Below are 18,391 nucleotides of genomic sequence, written 5' to 3' on the forward strand. Positions count from 1 at the left end.
TGTATTGCTCTGAGCTATCCAATAATCTAATGTTAATACCTCAATACCATGTGTACCTCGTTCAAAGGCAAATTTATTTTCTTCCCTGTATCGAGAATAAAGATTTCCTTTCTGTCTTTCCTTTCTTCCTTAAGATCTTCTGGGAACCATTGAGAACCATATTCGTTCCTGTGTTTCTGAACTGCTGGCTAGCCAAAGGTGCCCTGGAGAACATGATCGTAAGTATTTTCAATAATGTACAAATTGCAGCTGTGTTCCATAAAAGAGCGCACACATAACACATATTTGTTTTTTGTTTTTTTGTACCACTGAAGGCTTTGGAAGTAAATTATCCTTTATCCTTTATTATTAAAGGAGACTATAATGGCGCATCCACACCAAGCGTGAAGCAAACTTTTCGTGTGGCGCGATTACATGCAAAGTCAATGCAAAGAGGCGAAGCGATGCGAATGCCGTCTGTCTTTAAACAACAACGTCGCTGCCGTATTTATGCCCAGATGACGTGAAGTTGAGTGTTGCTGGAGCAACTACAATGTAAGCATAGCCTGGCACTGATCGACCCGAATTCCATTCAGAAAACAAGCGTTTTAAAAGTTGTTTGCTTGACGTCTCGCGGACAGACTTGACAAACCATGAATTCAGACTTTTTAAAAATCTGCATCATTATGTAGTTATTTCGGCATCCTTTTGATCCATTTATTGCAATTAAATCACAGCACAATCTGTTTATTTTGGGTTCATACTGCAGTAGTGATGTGTGGCTTGCTATATACTGTCAGTGCAATGGCACTGTATGTGAATACAGCTGACAGGCGCGTGATGTTATGAACCCCGACACATCTGGGACTTCCACAACATGTACAAAGCAGCAACAGTGGTTATTTCTTCAACGGTTGATGGCGGAAAGAAAAGTTGTTTTGCTTTATGGAGACAAGCCCCTTCTCCTTTCCTGAGCATCTAGAGCAATGAACATAAATGATACCGGCGGTCCAACTTGTGCGAGTAAAGTGAGGTGAAAATTTGCTTCGTTCTTGGTGTGAATGTGACATAAGGGCTGAGTGGGTTTATACAATTCAGCTGTCTGGACAGAATTGAGTTTACACTGCACTAGCCAATGAGAAAAGATAAGAGATGCTAGAGATGGAGGACATTTTTTTAAACAATTGCCTAAAAAATTAAATTAATCCAACTCAGGTTTTGAGTTTACGATTGAACAGACCCACGACCATAGGACAGCGTTTTTGTTTCAGGAGTGTATCTTGTATGGATGGTTACATAGAGAGCTAGCTATGACTCACACTCATTCAGTTAATCTTCATTATGCCACCAGCTGCAGTTGATGGGGGTTATTAATGCAACCTCTAAGCATGAAAATACTGTAGACCTATAATGTAAATGATAAATTATAGTTATTGGGGGACCATAGCACATTAAAACAATTAACATTTAAATGAAAGAAGAACCAACAGCAGGGTAAGCCAAAGCAAAAAAGAGGGGCAAGTGCAGGAAAAAACAGACAAACACTGCAATGCAGCATAGAAGCACAGAGGGGATGAAAACGCCTGGTGCACAGAATTCTGGTGTTGTAGTATCAGTATTGTCCAGGATTAACCATACAGTAGGTGCAAAGTGACAATTAGATGATGTCCAACTGATGTAGTGTGTTCTCTCGCTGTGACTCAGATGAGACCATGACAGAGTACGAGCCTCTTGCCAAGGCGGTATAGTTGGGCAGATGGTAGAAACTGAGGCCAAGCAGACCAGCACATGCAGAGAAGACAGATACAGTTTGGAGAGGCGGTGGAGGGAGGCGGTGGCAGGCAGAACATGCTAACAAGGTGCAACTGAAATTGAGTCGTGAGCGCCTACAGTACATTTCAAGACGGAGAAGGAGAAAGAGCAATATTCTGTAGTAGGGCTGTCCTCTGTTCGTCGATTAGTTGACTGATTGGTCGTTTTGGTCTCAGGGGTCGTTCACATGTAGCATCTAAAAACTCCAGCCGTGCAGCTTTCATCCTTGCGCTCTTGTCGCACATGCCGTTACTAGGCAACCAAAACATGCGTGCTGCGATGACGACGATGAAGTTGCGGTAATTTAGCAGTAAAACTCACTGACTTAACTAAACTCAGTCAAAACAAAGATTCATTAATTTCCAGCACCATAAATCCCGCACACAAGCTTTACTGTTCGATTTGTCTGCATCAATTCTGCTGACCTTTCAACCGGATGTTGTGACGTTCTTGGACGAAAAGGGTGAAGCCAGTAAAATAGTCAGTGGGACAGATTGTCAACCTCTGGGTAGTCCTGAACTAAAATGATTAACTTCTCCTCTATATATTTACCGTAGACTGATATTTACTGAAGAAAGAAAAGATATCTGCCGGCTGTGATTGGTTGTTCCTTGTCAGTGGTGGTGGTGGTGCGCGCTGCATCGTTCCAAAAGCTGAACTATTTTTTATCTCAGGGTGCAGCTGTCGCACCCTGAACAATAGGCGCTTGGCCTACGTTTGACAAAATAAAAAGAGGCATTTGAACAGAGAGGTTTTCTCGACTAGTCATTTTTTTTATGCTTTTTCATGCTGAATTACTTACTTCCAAGAAACATATGAGCACATCTCTGATAAGCACGAGATTTAAAGTGGTGCTTTTGTGTGGTTCTTTGTGGAGAAACTCAGTTTTTAGAGATCTGTTGATTAAATCAACTAAGTCAACAAAATTGTATGTTAGTTGAACTTCTTTGGTGGAGGACAGCCTTATACTGTAGTACTAAAAATGTTCCTATTAAGTGGAGGACAGTGGAGTAGAGTGTATTTGTATAGTGTGTAAAGAATCTATGCCAGAATCAGCAAATGAAGATTTTTTTTGTGTGTGTGTTAATTTGTATCCAGACCATCCTTGTTGGTCAAGGCAAAGTCAATAAATATAAAGAGAGTAACTGACTTTTTTCAGCATTGTTTGAAAACCTGGCTATCTAGTAACCTCTTTTCCTATGTCCAGAATGACTTCCATCGTGCCATCCAGAGGACCCACTCTGCCATGTTCAACCAGGTGTTCATCCTCATCTGCACCTTGCTGTGTCTGGTTTTCACTGGGTGAGTGAACCTCTGTTCTTGTTAGTCACAGACATGCATCTCTGACCATTGAGGCTTTCACTTCACTTCACTTTTACTGACCCTCACTGCCAAATCTGTTTCCTGAACTGTGTAACACATGACCCAGAAAACATTATCTTTTATAGTGTGCATGTCTTGGACAAGGTGTGTTATGTAGAAGAAGCTATACATGTTGTAATAGTAGAGATTGAAAATGTAGCTCTAGTAAGCAGACACACTGTGCTGTGGTGTTTTTGGCACAGTGGTGGGGTGCACAGTTTTTCTGGCAAGATAGAATTTGACTGAAAAAGCAACAAAATGTAATCCTTAAGAGTTAGATAATATATTATGAAGCCACTTAGCTAATGTTACTGGCAAAAGCAAATAGTAAATATAAAACTATTTGGAAAATGCAAATAAATGCATCATTTTTAAAGACTCTGGCATTTTGTTATCTTGATGTTTGGACTATTTTGTGACCGAAAATAGTGATGAGCAGCAGGGAGACATGCGCAAAAAACATGAACAACAACTAACAACAAGAAAACACAGCTGGAAAGAGTGTTAAATTGAAGGAAAACCACAGATGGCTCATTATTACATCTCATTGATTTCCTCTTTTATAACATCAATCTATTTTAATCAAAGCCGTCACTTCTTAGACCTTTAGCTCCATAAAGGAATACTTCACCCCCAAAATGACCATTTGTATATCAAATTACTCACCTCGTGTTACCTTGAATTCTTTAAAAAAGCTTTGTTTTTCTCGCATGCCTCCATGGTCAACAGAGAATTAAAAAAAATGGAGAAAAGTCTTGATGAATTGAAGTAAATGGGTGCTGCGTTTAACAACAGCAAAACTACATCAAAACATCCATTTACACTCTCACACAACTCGTGCAGTATTATCCAAGTCTCATTTATCCATCTTTGCTAAAACCTTATCATGACTCCGGACAAGTAATGAACCTACACAAGTATGAGACTGGTTATGTAGATGTGTTTTAAATAGTAAGGTTTTAGCGAAAATGCATGTGTTTGGGAAGTAGTGAGCATACGACTGGATAAATGAGACTTTATTAGGAGATTATACTGCACGAGTTGTGTGAACGGATGTTTTGATATAGTGTTTGCTGTTGTTAAACGTGGCCCACCATTTACTTCATTTCATCAAGACTTTTGTCAGTTTTTTGATTCTTCGTTCACTTTGGAGGCACAAAGTTTTCTTCACGAATTCAAGGTTACACAGGGCGAGTAAAAGATTTACAAATGGTCATTTTGTGGGTGAAGTATTTCTTTAACAGCCTTCTTGTGCCTTGGCAGAGATTCTCATTCCCCTCTGCCTCAGGATTTCATTAAATCTACAACTCATCAATGTAAAAAAACACAAATGAATTAGCACCAGCAGAAAGGTGGAGCTGACAGAGGAATCAATAGTGACACTTTAAATGACATACTGGCCTAAGCTGTATTTACTCTGCTGCCCTTTGATCTTGGGCAAATTGAGTTTGATATCCAGCCCACCAGGCTAACACATATTCCCCCTAATAAGGTCACATATTTTAATTACCTTCACCCGTAGGAGAAATGTCTGACAGCATCATCAAGTATTATTCCTCATCTTTCTGCAGAGCTTGTGGGATCCAGCATCTAGAGAGAGCCGGGAAGCACCTGACCCTGTTTGACTCGTTCTATTTCTGCATCGTCACCTTCTCAACTGTGGGCTACGGGGACGTCACGCCACAGATCTGGCCCTCCCAGCTACTGGTGGTCATTCTCATCTGTGTTGCGCTGGTGGTCCTCCCACTGCAGGTAACGACTGTAGGGTAAATTGACCTCGTGTTTTTTCTGGGGCTGTTAATCGATTCAAATATTTAATCGCATGATTGTCCATAGTTGATCAGCAATTAATCACAAATTAATCACACATTTTTTTTATCTGTTCAAAATGTATCTTAAAGGGAGATTTGTCAAGTATTTAATACCCTTATCAACATGGGAGTGGGCAAATATGCTTGCTTTATGCAAATGTGTGTATATATTTATTATTGGACACAGTTTTTCTTCACCAAAATTTAAGCCAAGTTTGGAGCATTATTTAATCTCCTTTGCGACAAGATAGTGTGACATGGTTGGTACCAATGGATTCCTTAGGTTTTACACTTTCATATGAAACCAGTACTGAGCCCGCTTCAACCCAAAAAAATATGCAAGTTGCGTTAATTCGTTAAAAAAATTAGTGGCATTAAATGGAATTTGCGTTAACGCCTTATTATCGCATTAACTTTGACAGCGCTAGTTTTTCCCAGAATGCAGTGAGAAGTTCAACGCATTAGTAAGCCTTGTATTAGGTCATGTCTTCATCATGAATTCTTGTGATGTTGCTGCATCTAGTGAGGACCTTCGTGGGGCTATCATCTAACATTTAATAACATTTTCTTACAGCGATCAAAGGCTACAGCAAATCAAACTTTAATAAAGGTCTTTTTTCTCTGCCATTTTGGCTGCAGAAGAAGTCTGCAAATTTCACTCAGAATTCAGGCCAAGTCATGTCGGCTCACACTTGCTGCATAATAAATCCACCTATTCGCTGTGTTATTTATTTTTAAAGATAACAAACACTTCTGGGTGAGAAATAGAAATGAACTCCTGCTGCTGGCAAACCATTGCATCGGTAGTTTTCATTCAGTGCTTTTGCCGTCCGTGTCCAGACAGCAAATCTATCATGTATTATTCATTTCACTCTTGTTGTCTTTGACATCATGTCGATTTTGTTGTCCTTGTGTCAGTTTGAAGAGCTAGCGTACCTGTGGATGGAGAGTCAGAAGTTAGGAGGGAACTACAGCCGCCATCGGGCGCAGACGGAGAAGCATGTGGTGTTGTGTGTCAGCTCGCTGAAGATCGACCTGCTGATGGATTTCCTCAACGAGTTTTACGCTCACCCGAGACTACAGGTGCAAAAATCAAAATAGTGGATTTATTTTCTCAAAGAGTCAAGTGTGTAGTCCGTGGCAAAAACTACTCCACATGACAAATCATAGCTGGTTGTTTCCATCAGCATAGGAATGGTTGTGATAAACAGGATGACTATAGATTTATGATTCAATATACAAACTCTATTCCAATTAATAACATTTAAAAAAGTAATTTGTGTAAAATTCCTGCGGAACAAATGTAGGCTATGCAGCTAGCTCTAAAAGCCTATACATTATTTATACTATATATAAAACTTGCTGCATGGTTCAATTAAATGCGTTCATAAACCTTGTTTTGCAGGACTACTATGTGGTGATCCTGTGTCCAACGGAGATAGACATTCAGGTTCGCCGTATCCTCCAAATCCCTCTGTGGTCCCAGAGGGTTATCTACCTTCAAGGGTCTGCCCTCAAAGACCAGGACCTGATGCGGGCCAAGTGAGTGAAAGCGTGGCATGCATGCTTGCATTCAGACAAACACATACTGTATAGAACACATTAAAGCAGAGGGGAGTTTCATCTCTGATTCAAGCTTTCTTAATAAAACTGCATATACTATATATGCACCGAATAGTGTATTTATATGAAATGACTGCCTGCTATCTTGACGGTTGGTTTGGTGTAGCCTGCATGTGGGATTTTAATTAATGAAATTAATCAAAATGGCAATTCAATCTGATTATCAGGCCACATGAAACCAGGCCCTGTATTAATGTCTAAGAGTGGGGCTGCTTGATTATGCCAAAAATCCTAAGCACAATTATTTTGGTCAATATTGAGATCTAGATTATTTAACACGATTACTCTCTGACTATGTAAACATCATGCAGAAAATGCTGTAGGCTAAAGTTAAATGCATCAATCTGGTGCACTTTGAGATCAAAATTAAGAGGCTAGATCTATGAAGAACTTGGTGCTCTGGTAAACAATTTTGTGCTCTAGTAAACAGTTTAATCATAAACACATTGGTTGTATAGATGTGAATGGTGACGAGAAAAAAAAAGTCACACCCACAAATCATGGTAAACGAGACGGGGTCCGTCTTTCAAGACGGGTCGGGTGGGTTGCCGACATCGCCGCACTGAGGACGATCGGCCTGGTTGACGGTCGCACAGGAAGCCCTGTTCCTCTCTGCAGGGAGAGACTGCACAGCGAGCACTAAGCGGCGAGGGCTGCTGTACAGTGCCACCTTCACCCCAGGTCTTTGCAAGCCTGACTAGAGCAGGTTGCAGCGCACCACCACAGAGGAAATGAGTTTGGCGGGGGCCAGCCTGAGAGTTCCCACAAGGGGCTCCTCCCACACCGAGCAGCCATCCTTAACCATCCAAGTGGGGTGAAAGCGCACTGCTGTAAAGGAAAGAGACACAAAACAAAACGAGTGTGTCATGCGATACTGAAAGAGGCACAATAACAGTTTTATATTGATTATCTTGTTTTCATAATCGTTGGAAGCAATAATCGTAATTGAAATGTGATTAATTGCACAGCCCTATCTAGTAGTAGTCAGTCATTGAACCTGTATGTCATGTCCTTGAAAAGTTTGACTTTAACTCCAGCACATAATCTATATCTAAATCATTTTAAGTTCAGGATAAAAATCTCTAAATTAAATGTATGTAAATTTAAAGTTTAAGTCCTCCACTGAATCCGTGAAGTGCGTATAGAGGATGAGGTACTTACAAGTCCACTTGGCTGCCCTCTGCTTGCACATCAGTGTAAAGGTATTTCACTCTACACTGATCATCTGCTCACATCAAAGGCCACATACGATGCGCAGCAGTAGAAACTGTGATGGATCTCACAGGAAAATGTTTGTCCTTATTGCAGCACCAGTTTGCCATTCAGATTTTAATGTCGCTTCAGGGGATATTTCTGCTTGCTGGCAGAAGTTTTGCAGCTTATGATGTGTTTCCAATGAAATGGGGTCTAAGTACGTCTCCCTAGCACCTGATAGTGTGAAATCTGTCCAGGAGCCCATACACTTTTTGAATAGCTCCTCTTCAGTGTGCAAAGTTGGGCAGGTGATTAGATTCCATGGCAATTTCACGCACTGGCATGTAATAGATCAAATCACCCAGCCAGGTAAGCCTCATAGAAACTTCAGCTCTGCTATGCTGAAAGATGAATCCTTTCATATTGCAGTTGATGTTTTTTTTATATCACAAATGAATGCACCTTGTGTGTTGCTAGCACTGCGCTATTATGTCAAATAGCAGCAGATTGTTTTCACGCTAGAAGGTGGCTGTTGACCTTTTGTCACAGGACATTAGCACTCATCCCTGCCTAGCTTTTCTTTAAAGCATCGATCTCCCTAAATAACTAATTTTACGTTTGGCTGAACGTCCTCTTCACAGTCATCAGCCCGTTAACCCGCGTATCTGTGTTTATTCCCGTTCGTCTCTCTGTCTGTCCTCAGGATGGATGATGCTGAGGCCTGCTTCATCCTCAGCAGCAGGAACGAGGTCGACAGAACTGCTGCTGTGAGTCTCATCAACAGGAGTCTCGAACTTCCTTTCCAGTACAAACCCTCTCATGATAACAATAATTTAAAAGGAGCAATTTCCTTTCACAGTCTACTTCCTTTGCAAATTAGCCGAGAGAGTTTGAGATAATCAGATGCTGTCGTGATTCTGTTGGACCTGCCATTGGGAGCACGGTCACAGAGGCAAACTTTATAGCCCATAAAATTGATATTGCGTTTACAAATGAGTCACTGGATGAGTAAAATGGGGCTATTTCTTCTCCCACAGGATCACCAGACTATTTTGAGGGCTTGGGCTGCGAAAGATTTTGCACCAAATTGCCCCCTCTACGTCCAAATTCTGAAACCAGAAAATAAATTCCATGTTAAGTTTGCAGGTAAGTGCGGAAGGATTGCCTACTTACATAAACACAGTTATTACACACATATTTCTATATAAGTCTAACATATATCTTGCAATTTATCCATTTCAATCAGATCATGTAGTGTGTGAAGAGGAGTTCAAGTACGCCATGTTGGCGCTGAACTGTGTGTGTCCGGCCACGTCTACCTTAGTCACACTCCTGGTCCACACCTCCAGAGGACAGTGAGTACACACTACTGTTTTATAACAACCGCAATTAACATTAGCATTTCTGGATTTACAGTGATATCCACTGACGGTATGTCCTTTTATCACTGTGTGAGTTACCGTTATGGTCCTGCACCTTTCTCGCCAAAGTCATAAACATTTATTGCACTTGACGTGGTTTGAAAGATATTAAATATAAGAAAGTGCTCTTACTGCCAATGTAATGTAATTGGTCGAATTTTGATCTCTTAGGAAATGCACTAATTCGCTTTCTTGCCAAGAGTTAGATGAGAAGATCGAAACCACTCTAATATCCGTCCATTTGATATGAAGCAGTGGTTAGCTTAGCTTAGCATAAAGACTGGAAAACAGGGGAAAGAGCTAGCCTAGCTCTGTAACACAATATGCCTACCACTATGTTTCTGAACGGATTAAACAAGCAAGATACTACGTGTTAAATAATGAACTTCAGAGATGCTGCTAGTCAGATTTTGTAGAGATATTCCGATACATTTTTTCCTTCTCGATACTGATTCCGATACCTGAACTTGCGGTATCGGCAAATACTGAGTACCGATCCAATACCAGCGTGATTAAAAAAAAATATATATTGTTATTATTAGCATTATTATTTAACAGCTGTTTACGACTGACCATGTACGGATGTGATACGATTGCTATCTTTGTTGTATGGCCTGGCTCAGGTTAAACAAACAAACAAATACATACAGAGAATGAATGCAATAGAACTTTATTTTATTAATCAGTTTGTCAGTTACAAAAAAACATAATGAATTGGCAGCTTGCAGTTCAGTAACCTCTTCTTCACCCCCTCAAACAAGCGTGCAGGAGACCAGAGAGATTGACGTTGTGTGTTCAGCGCTCAGTACTTTTTTAGCTCTTAACTGAATCTCTGACTTCCCTGTTTGTACTTTCAAATATCTGCATTATTTTACAGTTTCATTTTCAGCTGCATGGGAGTCTTGTTAAGCTGCTGGTGACGAAAACCAACATTTCCTGATTTTGCTGATTCATAGTAAAAGCTTTTAAATAAAAATATAACGGGACTTTTATTGTGAAAAACATAGGAAATTAAATGTGTTTATCACCGTTTTACAGCCGCTCGTTTGACCACTAGTCACAGCCGTGGTCACACACAACTAAGCAGGTAGCCCTGCTGTAATGGAGACATAAATCCCTGCCATGCTGCGCCGACGTGCCAAGTCATATAATGGAAAAACCCTAGAAGACACTGGAACTTGGCTTGTGTCTTGAGGAGTTGTAGCATTTATTCACCAGCGACAGCCTAGACTGTACTGTATTCCTTCAATTATTTTTAATGTTAAAACTGTAATTTTAGCAACTAGCAAGAGAGCTTGACGTCCTCCTTCTTTAACTCTCACCTTTTTCCATTCCGTCTCAGCCTTACATCACTTATCCAACACTGGCGTCGTACTCTGGCTCCATCCGCTGAGATTTAACTGAATCAATGACATTATTTCCGCTTACAGAGCAGCTCAACTGCCAAGAAAAGTTTTTATTAAGTAAACTTTAAATCTTTTTAACTTTTGAGTGCTCTGTTAATGTTTAATATCCCTTTGTGTCATTAATCATGTTGACAGATTCAATCTCACTTGATGATTAATATTAGAGCAAGATGACTGAAACTCCTGCAGCAGAGTTTTTTTTACAGTTACACAAGCTGTACCTGGTTTTTGTCTCTGCAGAGCTGACTACTGTACCGTCACCGCTGCAGTAACTTGTCACTGTCAAGTCAGTAAACATTACCCTGGTTCTTGTAAGGCAGTAAATCTGGCTGTGTTTTTATATTCTGTGCAAGGTGACCACTATATCTTCACTGCTGCCCACAGCAGAGACGCAGCACATCCAATATCATTTCCGTTATGAGAACTCGCACTGGCTTGGGGCTGTGAACGTGACAGGACTGGGAATAAACTTCTTTTTGGCAGGTGTTAATTTAAACATTACATTCACAAAAGGTTATGAAGGACATGAACTGCCTAAATAAAATGACCTCATAGCCTTGGGTCTAGAAGTTAGTAGGCTGGGGAGTATAGGGTCGTGAAAGGTAGAAAGGGAAATGAGAAGTCTTGAGTTGCAAATAAAGTCCGAAATGATTTTTCTGTTTCAGAGAGGGACAGTTGTCACCGGAGCAGTGGCAGAGGATGTATGGACGCTGCTCCGGAAACGAGGTCTACCACATCAGGTTGTGCGACAGCAAGTTTTTTGGGGAGTATGATGGAAAGAGCTTCACCTACGCCTCCTTCCACGCCCACAAGAAGTTAGTAAAACTTCCACTGGCTTGATCATGACACACTACAATGATCTCTGGGCAAAACAACCCAAATATTTGGAGCTGAGGTCTATTTTAAACTTAGCATACCCCCCTCTTACCTCCCAGGTATGGTGTGTGTTTGATCGGAGTGAAGAGGGAGGACAACAAGAGCATCCTCCTGAATCCCGGCCCCCGCCACATCATGGCCGCCGCCGACACCTGCTACTACATCAATATCACCAAGGAGGAGAACTCGGCCTTCATCTTCAAACAAGAGGAGAAGCACAACAAAGGCCTGACGGTCAGCGGCCTCTACGACGCCCCCTCCAGGCTGCCCGTGCACAGCATCATCGCCAGCATGGGTGAGACTCAGAGGCAGGAAAAAAAATGATGTTTGGAAGTTGGTAAAGAAAGGAGAAAAGAAAGAAAGGTGTTTGGAGTAGCAAGATTCAGTTTGCTACATTTGTTGGTTTGAAAGGGTTTCCATGTACGAAGAGAAAATGGATGCTTTGTTGCTGATGTTTACCTACTCACACTGAACATTTGTGAGTGGTGGCTGCCTTGGTGATGCTGTATGCTTTCGCTCACTGTTATGCATGACTTTTTCCTTACATGCGTTTTTACTTTCTTGGCTGACATTATTGTGTTGTGCTTTTTCTTTGACCTGTAAAAGTTGATCAGGCCACTGCATATGGTAAGTTTGTGCAAATTAATTCACAATTGATAGTATGTTATACGCTGAACAAGACACAGGGATATTTGATTTTTATTAACATGTCCTCAGTGATTTTAATTATCTTTTTTTTTTCTTAAAAATCACATTTTCACATAAAAGATGATATATGTATTGTTCATATATCATCATGTATCTGATATACATGATATAATGTATAGTGCATATATCCTCATGTATGTGATATACCTGATATATGTATTGTGCATATATCATGTATTTGATATGCCTGATATATGTATTGTGCAGATGCATACTTGCCAACCTTGAGACCTCCAAAATAGGGAGGATTTCAAAACCCAATCGGAGAGTCTGGGGGAAAACTTTGCTGCATTCTGCTGACTTTTAAAGAATGAAAATAGCAAAATAATAAGAACACTGCAACAGCATTTTTATCTTAAATACTTTTAATTTTACTTTTAATTTTCAGGAAAGAATACAGAATAATTCGCCCCTCTAGCGTGAACTTGTTTTTATTTATTCATTAATTTGTTTTTCCCCTGCTTGAGTATCTCTTTCTTTTAGTACTCTCCATTTCTCTCTCCGTTTAACAGTAAACAACATTAGGTGTAGCTCTATTGTCGTCCGGGTGGAAACAGTAGGGCTTTTAGATGCTGTACAGCAGAGACAGGTTGTGATAACGAAAAGGAAAAAAAATAGGTGTGAAAATATGTCATAAATCAGGAGAAATACGAGAGAATTTTGACACTGGGATGAAACCAGGAGAGGGAAATGAAAAACAGGAGTCTCTCAGGAAATCAGGAGGGTTGGCAAGTGTGTGCATCTGTCATCATGTATCTGATATACCTGATATATGTATTGTGCATATATCATGTATTTTGATATGCCGGATATATGTATTGTGCATATATCAGGCATGTCAGTTGCATGATATATGTATTGTGCATATTTCATCATGTATTTGATATGCCTGATATATGTATTATATATATAATATATCATATTACATACAGCCAATATGATGTATTTTAGGGACATATTTATTGACAAGCACACGTTGTCAATACGGTGTGCATGCCGTTTGTTGTAGCTCCAGAGTACATTTACATGATTCAGAAAGCAACACATTTTCTCCTCAAGGTCAAGCTAAGCTGAGCTATAGAAGGTGATGGGATTGTGTGAGGCAAAGATGCTGAACAAGCTAAATACATGGACCTTATTATTTTACATATACGATATTGAAAAGCACAGCGCAAAGGTGTTTTCTGAGATAAAATGTTTATGGGTTCACTGAGACATTTATGCTCACACATTCGCTGTTGACTCAACAAGACATGCGCTGCACATGCTATTTCTAAATGGTCTTATTATTCGCTGCCCACACAGTAACCTCGTGTCATTTCCAGGCACTGTAGCCATAGATCTCCAGAACCCCGATCCCCCCGAGGAAAGCGGCAAGCTGACCTTGCCGACGGAGAACGGCTCCGGAAGCCGCAGGCCGAGCATCGCGCCTGTACTAGAGATCGCCGACTCCTCCGCTATTCTGCCCTGCGACCTCCTCAGCGACCAATCAGAGGATGAGACCACCCAATCAGACGAGGAGGGCTCTGTAGGGTCAGAGTAAGTGACGCTATTGACCCAAAGAGATTTGGTGGTTTTATAATGTTCAATATGTCCTGTCTCGCAGGCAGTAAAAAAGTGAAATGTCCTCATAGTGCAGGCGTCGTGAGCTCTATATACTTGATTGATGTCACCTGTCATCATCTTCTTCATGCCTCATGGTTGTAGGAGATGGATGGGTTGGGAATAGGCGTGTAATCTGTGTGTCATGATGCTGTAAGGTGCAGTCATGGCAGTGATGAATGCGTCGCGACAGGGAGGGTCAGCACTTTCCCTCTTGAGTGAAGCTCATGCTGTGTGTCCTCACATAGATCCTCACCCCTCAACGCTCATCTAATCAGCTGCCATGATAGCGATTCAGCAAGTCAAAGTAATCAGTTTATCTCAGCAGTTCTGTTCTTCTCTTCTCCCTCCCTGTATGTGGTTTCATTAGGCGGAGATGACTTCAGGACCGATTTGGTGCCTCTGTGCTTCACAGTCTGTACCACAGTCTTTTTAAACAGTAACTGTTAGTGGATCTCATCACGTTGGACATAACGTGGTCCTCCTCACCTCTGAGTTCCTATTACTGCGCCCCATGACACTGGAGTAGTTTCCTTTCTTAAAAAATGTCAGACACAGTAGTCGGGGAGATGGAAGCAACCACATTATCTGCAGGAAACACACCGAGCTGCTCAAGGCCCCACAGTGCCATCATGTGGTGATCGGGTTGTGGATGCATCTATTAACAAAGTTGGAATCTGTTTTATTGGCAAACTAGAGGGCACCGTAGGGTAATTGCTACTGGCACTTTACAAATCAGGGGACACAGAAGCCAAATGAACAGAATTGTTGCAAAACAAAAGACATGATTAAAACTAAACAGACTACAAAAACATTGTAATTGTTGTTGTCGCTGGTATTGAGCAGGAATGAGCCACTTCGGGCTCATAACAACAGTAATTTGAGCAAAACATCTGCAGAATGTAATAATAAGCGGAAAAATTCATGGTAATATGTAGTGTGATGAAAGTAATGAGGGATTCAGTGATACTCCCATAAGTCTTTATTGGGTTGAAACATATCCATCATGTATATGAACATTTTCAATTTTGTATTTCAATGAAAGACCGCACTGTTTTTGTGTGAGGGTGTGTTTAGTTGTTCCTTCAGAGACTAATGCTATGTTCACACTACAAGTGACAAAAGCAACAAAACATGGACAGCTTCATTGTCGCCGCTGAAGCGTTTGCTCAAGCACTCGTTGACGTAGTTATGTTGTTCAATATCACTGGGAACTGCCTAAAGGCATTTATTTTTTTTAAATGGAACGGAACAGGGTGAAACAAAAACATGAATGGTTGACACTTCTCTGCGTCATAGAAGTGAATCATCAACTTTATTTGTAGTTCGCCACGCAGCGTCAAGTCTCGGGCGTCAGTTTGTAGCTTCATGTCACCGGCTTCCATTGAAAATGACTTGTAGCCTGCTGCTGCGTCACTCATAGCGTGAACACAACATACTGTAAGTAGCTGCAGGAAGAAAGGAAGCTCAAAGATGAAAGTTCAAAGATGGACAGCATTGCTATTTGATATCTGATACTTACACGATATGTCAGTCAAGGTGTTTATTCCAGTTCTTTGACTCTACTTAATTACAATGTTGTTTAAGTTTAATAGGACTTTTTCCTCAGAGGCAATTTGTGTTTCTTTTCCATCAGTTTTGTGAAGGGCTACCCTCCCAACTCGCCCTACATCGGCAGCTCTCCAACTCTGTGCCACCTCCTGCCACAGAAAGCTCCGTTCTGCTGCCTTCGCCTCGACAAGGTGAATTCGCACACAGGAAAAGAAAGAAACAGCTTAGAATTAAACCACAAAACATGCATTAGATCTTTTTTTATCGACTGATTTCCCATTGAATTGTCTTTCTCCATCCAGCGCTGCACACACAGCAGCTTTGAGGATGCCAAAGCATACGGCTTCAAGAATAAGCTGATTATAGTGTCTGCAGAGACGGCGGGAAACGGTCTCTACAACTTCGTCGTCCCTCTGCGCGCTTACTATCGGCCCAGGAAGGAGCTCAACCCCATAGTGCTGCTGCTGGACAATCAGTAAGACTTTTAGACTTTACACTTTCCTGTTTGTTCGTTTTTACTCCTACAGGGAACTCAGTGACGATTTCATAATAACTTCAAAAACTCAAGAGTAATGTGTTTTATGTAGAGGCTTCTAGCACATTTACTACCTACACCTATAATTATGTGCATATATTATGTGCACAATAAAGATGAGATAGACAGATACAACTGTGCATTAATGCTCATGAAGTTTTAGTGGTAGTAGAACTTTTTATAGTTCTTTATTTCAATCATTTCAGAGTTTGACATTGATCAAAAATCATCTGCTACTTTAATATGAGCACATTTTCAGAGTGCCAGAATTTCCTGCAGTAGAGTTGGTCATTATAGCTTGAAGTATACAGAAAAATAATAAGTTTTACATTATTAATAAAAAGCAGTTCTTCATGCGGACACTGAATTAAAGTTCAAAAGATGTAAAGAATCCATGTGTGCCTGTTTGTGTGTTAGTGTATATTTGCATTTGTTTGTGGATGTATGTGGGCTTGAAATAGATATTTTTTTTAAATGCACCAGTACTTTATATGTTTGCAATTTAAAACAAGCAATTTTCTTTCAGTAGAGCACAGCGGGACCTATGGGTTAGCTTTGCTTCAAGATAAAGAAAGAAATAGCTTTTGCATTATTCACAGTTCTCTCTCTGCACAAGAAAGTAAATTTGTTTGTTTGGGTATGTATATATATGTGTGTGTGTGTGTGTCTTGCAATGATCCACACAATGTTCTGCTCTAACTCACTGTGAGTTTCATTAACTTCGGCCAAATTTCTACAGTCGCTGAAACCGATAAACTGCACTGACAGAGAGCCAAGAAAGCTCTTGCTAAGTGACACCCTCAGGGGTTTCCATAGCAACCAGTTAAATCCTCTTAATGAATTTAAGAATTAATGGTTCTCTGCACGATATCCAGAGCATTAATACATCAGCAAACAACTATTTGCTATGTAAAGATACAGAGGAGTAATGTCTACCTGAACAGAGAATGAAGTCGCTCTCCCTCAGCGTGTGTTGTAAGCTGAGCTTTTCCGTGCTTTGTTGACATCGCCGGGCCTTTTAGTGCATGTTCTGTCAGCTCTGTCAGCACTTTTTTCGTTGTTTTCACTGTTAGCGCTGTTAGCAACGTTAGCTGCGAGCCGCCGCCATGTTGAGAGCCGTGCGGAGGCAATAGAAATGCTTCCAATCACGCATTCAGCATTTTCAAACATATATTTTCCTCTTTTTGCCATCAAAATGAATACAGTTCAGATACCATCTGCCCCGTCCTGATCAACAAGCACATATCCGGAAATTACAACAGCAGTGTAATGTAATGTGTCATTTGTGTTTTACAGAGATAATTAGAGTGGGAGGCTCATTCATGATGTTTCCTGTTTCCCATTTCCCACAGGCCAGACAACCACTTCTTAGAGGCCATTTGCTGCTTTCCAATGGTTTACTTCATGGCTGGCACGATCGATAAGTATGTGTTTGGATTATAAGAAACCTGCCCATGTGATTAACTCGTTTAATGATCATGTTCATCTCAGGGGTAGTTTTTCCATTTTTATTACAGCTACCAGCTGTACAACACTACTTGCATGCATCATGAATAAAATGCAATATAGTCCGTAGTGGGTGTTGGTAATCAGAAAACATAGTTTCAGGGTCTGATTAAAGGAAAGATTCACCATAAAACACCATTTATACAAAACAGCTATTGGTGATGTACTTCCTAGACCAGTGGTTCTCAAACTATGGTACATGTACCACTGGTGGTACGCTCCAAACGCAAACTATTATTATGGTTTTATGGAAGAGTTTAAGTGCCAGCTCTGGTGCTACCCTCTTGTACTGGGGCTGACAAAAGTCAACAATAAGTAATATTATTGTTAGGAATACATTTACCTCCTGCGTGAACTGTGCATTGCTGACTAGGGTAGGTCTACGCTACTGTATTTTAATATCGGTCATAATGGTGGTACTTGGAGAGACAAATATTTTCTGAGGTGGTACGTGATGTAAAAAGTTTGAGTACCACTGTCCTAGACCCATCATATTGAATTTATTTTTTCCACATATAGCTGGTGCAACTTGCTCCTTAGTAATTCTAGGAAATGAATAGATAGAATACATTGAACAGATAGATGTTGTATCCAAGGGGGGAGATATTTCCTGACATGTCATGCGGTAACGAACACTGTTGTTTTGTGAATGGACCAGCTTGGACAACCTGCTACAATGTGGGATAATCTACGCTGACAACTTGGTGGTTGTGGACAAGGAGAGCACCATGAGCGCTGAGGAGGACTACATGGCAGACGCCAAGACCATCGTCAACGTGCAGACTATGTTCAGGTAACGCAGAGAGAGCATTTCACCGTGTAGAAACATACAGGAAACAGTTTGTACCGTCAGTGGCTGTTTATGTTTGAGCCGGACCTTCACGTTTTGGATCGAATGTGCATCAGACTCCACTTGATTAACTTTCTCATCTGTTCTCAGTAAGATGCTGGAAAGCAAATGCTTGTTTTTCTGGGTTTGCCAGAATGGTGAATGAGTTAATCTCA

General features: G+C 40.8%; 1 protein-coding gene across 22 annotated transcripts in view; it reads left to right on the top strand.

Moving 5' to 3' along the window:
- Window positions 1–18,391, top strand: part of LOC119493027 (potassium channel subfamily T member 1-like) — an 87,098-nt gene that overhangs the window by 54,722 nt on the left and 13,985 nt on the right. For 17 of the 22 annotated variants that reach the window (XM_037777995.1, XM_037777987.1, XM_037777988.1 and 14 more), the window contains 16 exons: window positions 135–218; window positions 2,999–3,093; window positions 4,725–4,905; window positions 5,883–6,047; window positions 6,370–6,506; window positions 8,485–8,548; window positions 8,819–8,927; window positions 9,028–9,136; window positions 11,274–11,423; window positions 11,544–11,779; window positions 12,091–12,111; window positions 13,518–13,731; window positions 15,431–15,536; window positions 15,648–15,820; window positions 17,233–17,304; window positions 18,045–18,179. In XM_037777995.1, the coding sequence (XP_037633923.1) occupies window positions 135–218; window positions 2,999–3,093; window positions 4,725–4,905; window positions 5,883–6,047; window positions 6,370–6,506; window positions 8,485–8,548; window positions 8,819–8,927; window positions 9,028–9,136; window positions 11,274–11,423; window positions 11,544–11,779; window positions 12,091–12,111; window positions 13,518–13,731; window positions 15,431–15,536; window positions 15,648–15,820; window positions 17,233–17,304; window positions 18,045–18,179 (2,051 nt within the window). The remainder of the gene's footprint in view (window positions 1–134; window positions 219–2,998; window positions 3,094–4,724; window positions 4,906–5,882; window positions 6,048–6,369; window positions 6,507–8,484; window positions 8,549–8,818; window positions 8,928–9,027; window positions 9,137–11,273; window positions 11,424–11,543; window positions 11,780–12,090; window positions 12,112–13,517; window positions 13,732–15,430; window positions 15,537–15,647; window positions 15,821–17,232; window positions 17,305–18,044; window positions 18,180–18,391) is intronic. The other 5 variants (XM_037777989.1, XM_037777999.1, XM_037778002.1 and 2 more) reach the window with 1 other exon arrangement.

This window comes from Sebastes umbrosus, chromosome 8 (assembly GCF_015220745.1).
Source record: "Sebastes umbrosus isolate fSebUmb1 chromosome 8, fSebUmb1.pri, whole genome shotgun sequence".
NCBI classification, from domain to species: domain Eukaryota; kingdom Metazoa; phylum Chordata; class Actinopteri; order Perciformes; family Sebastidae; genus Sebastes; species Sebastes umbrosus.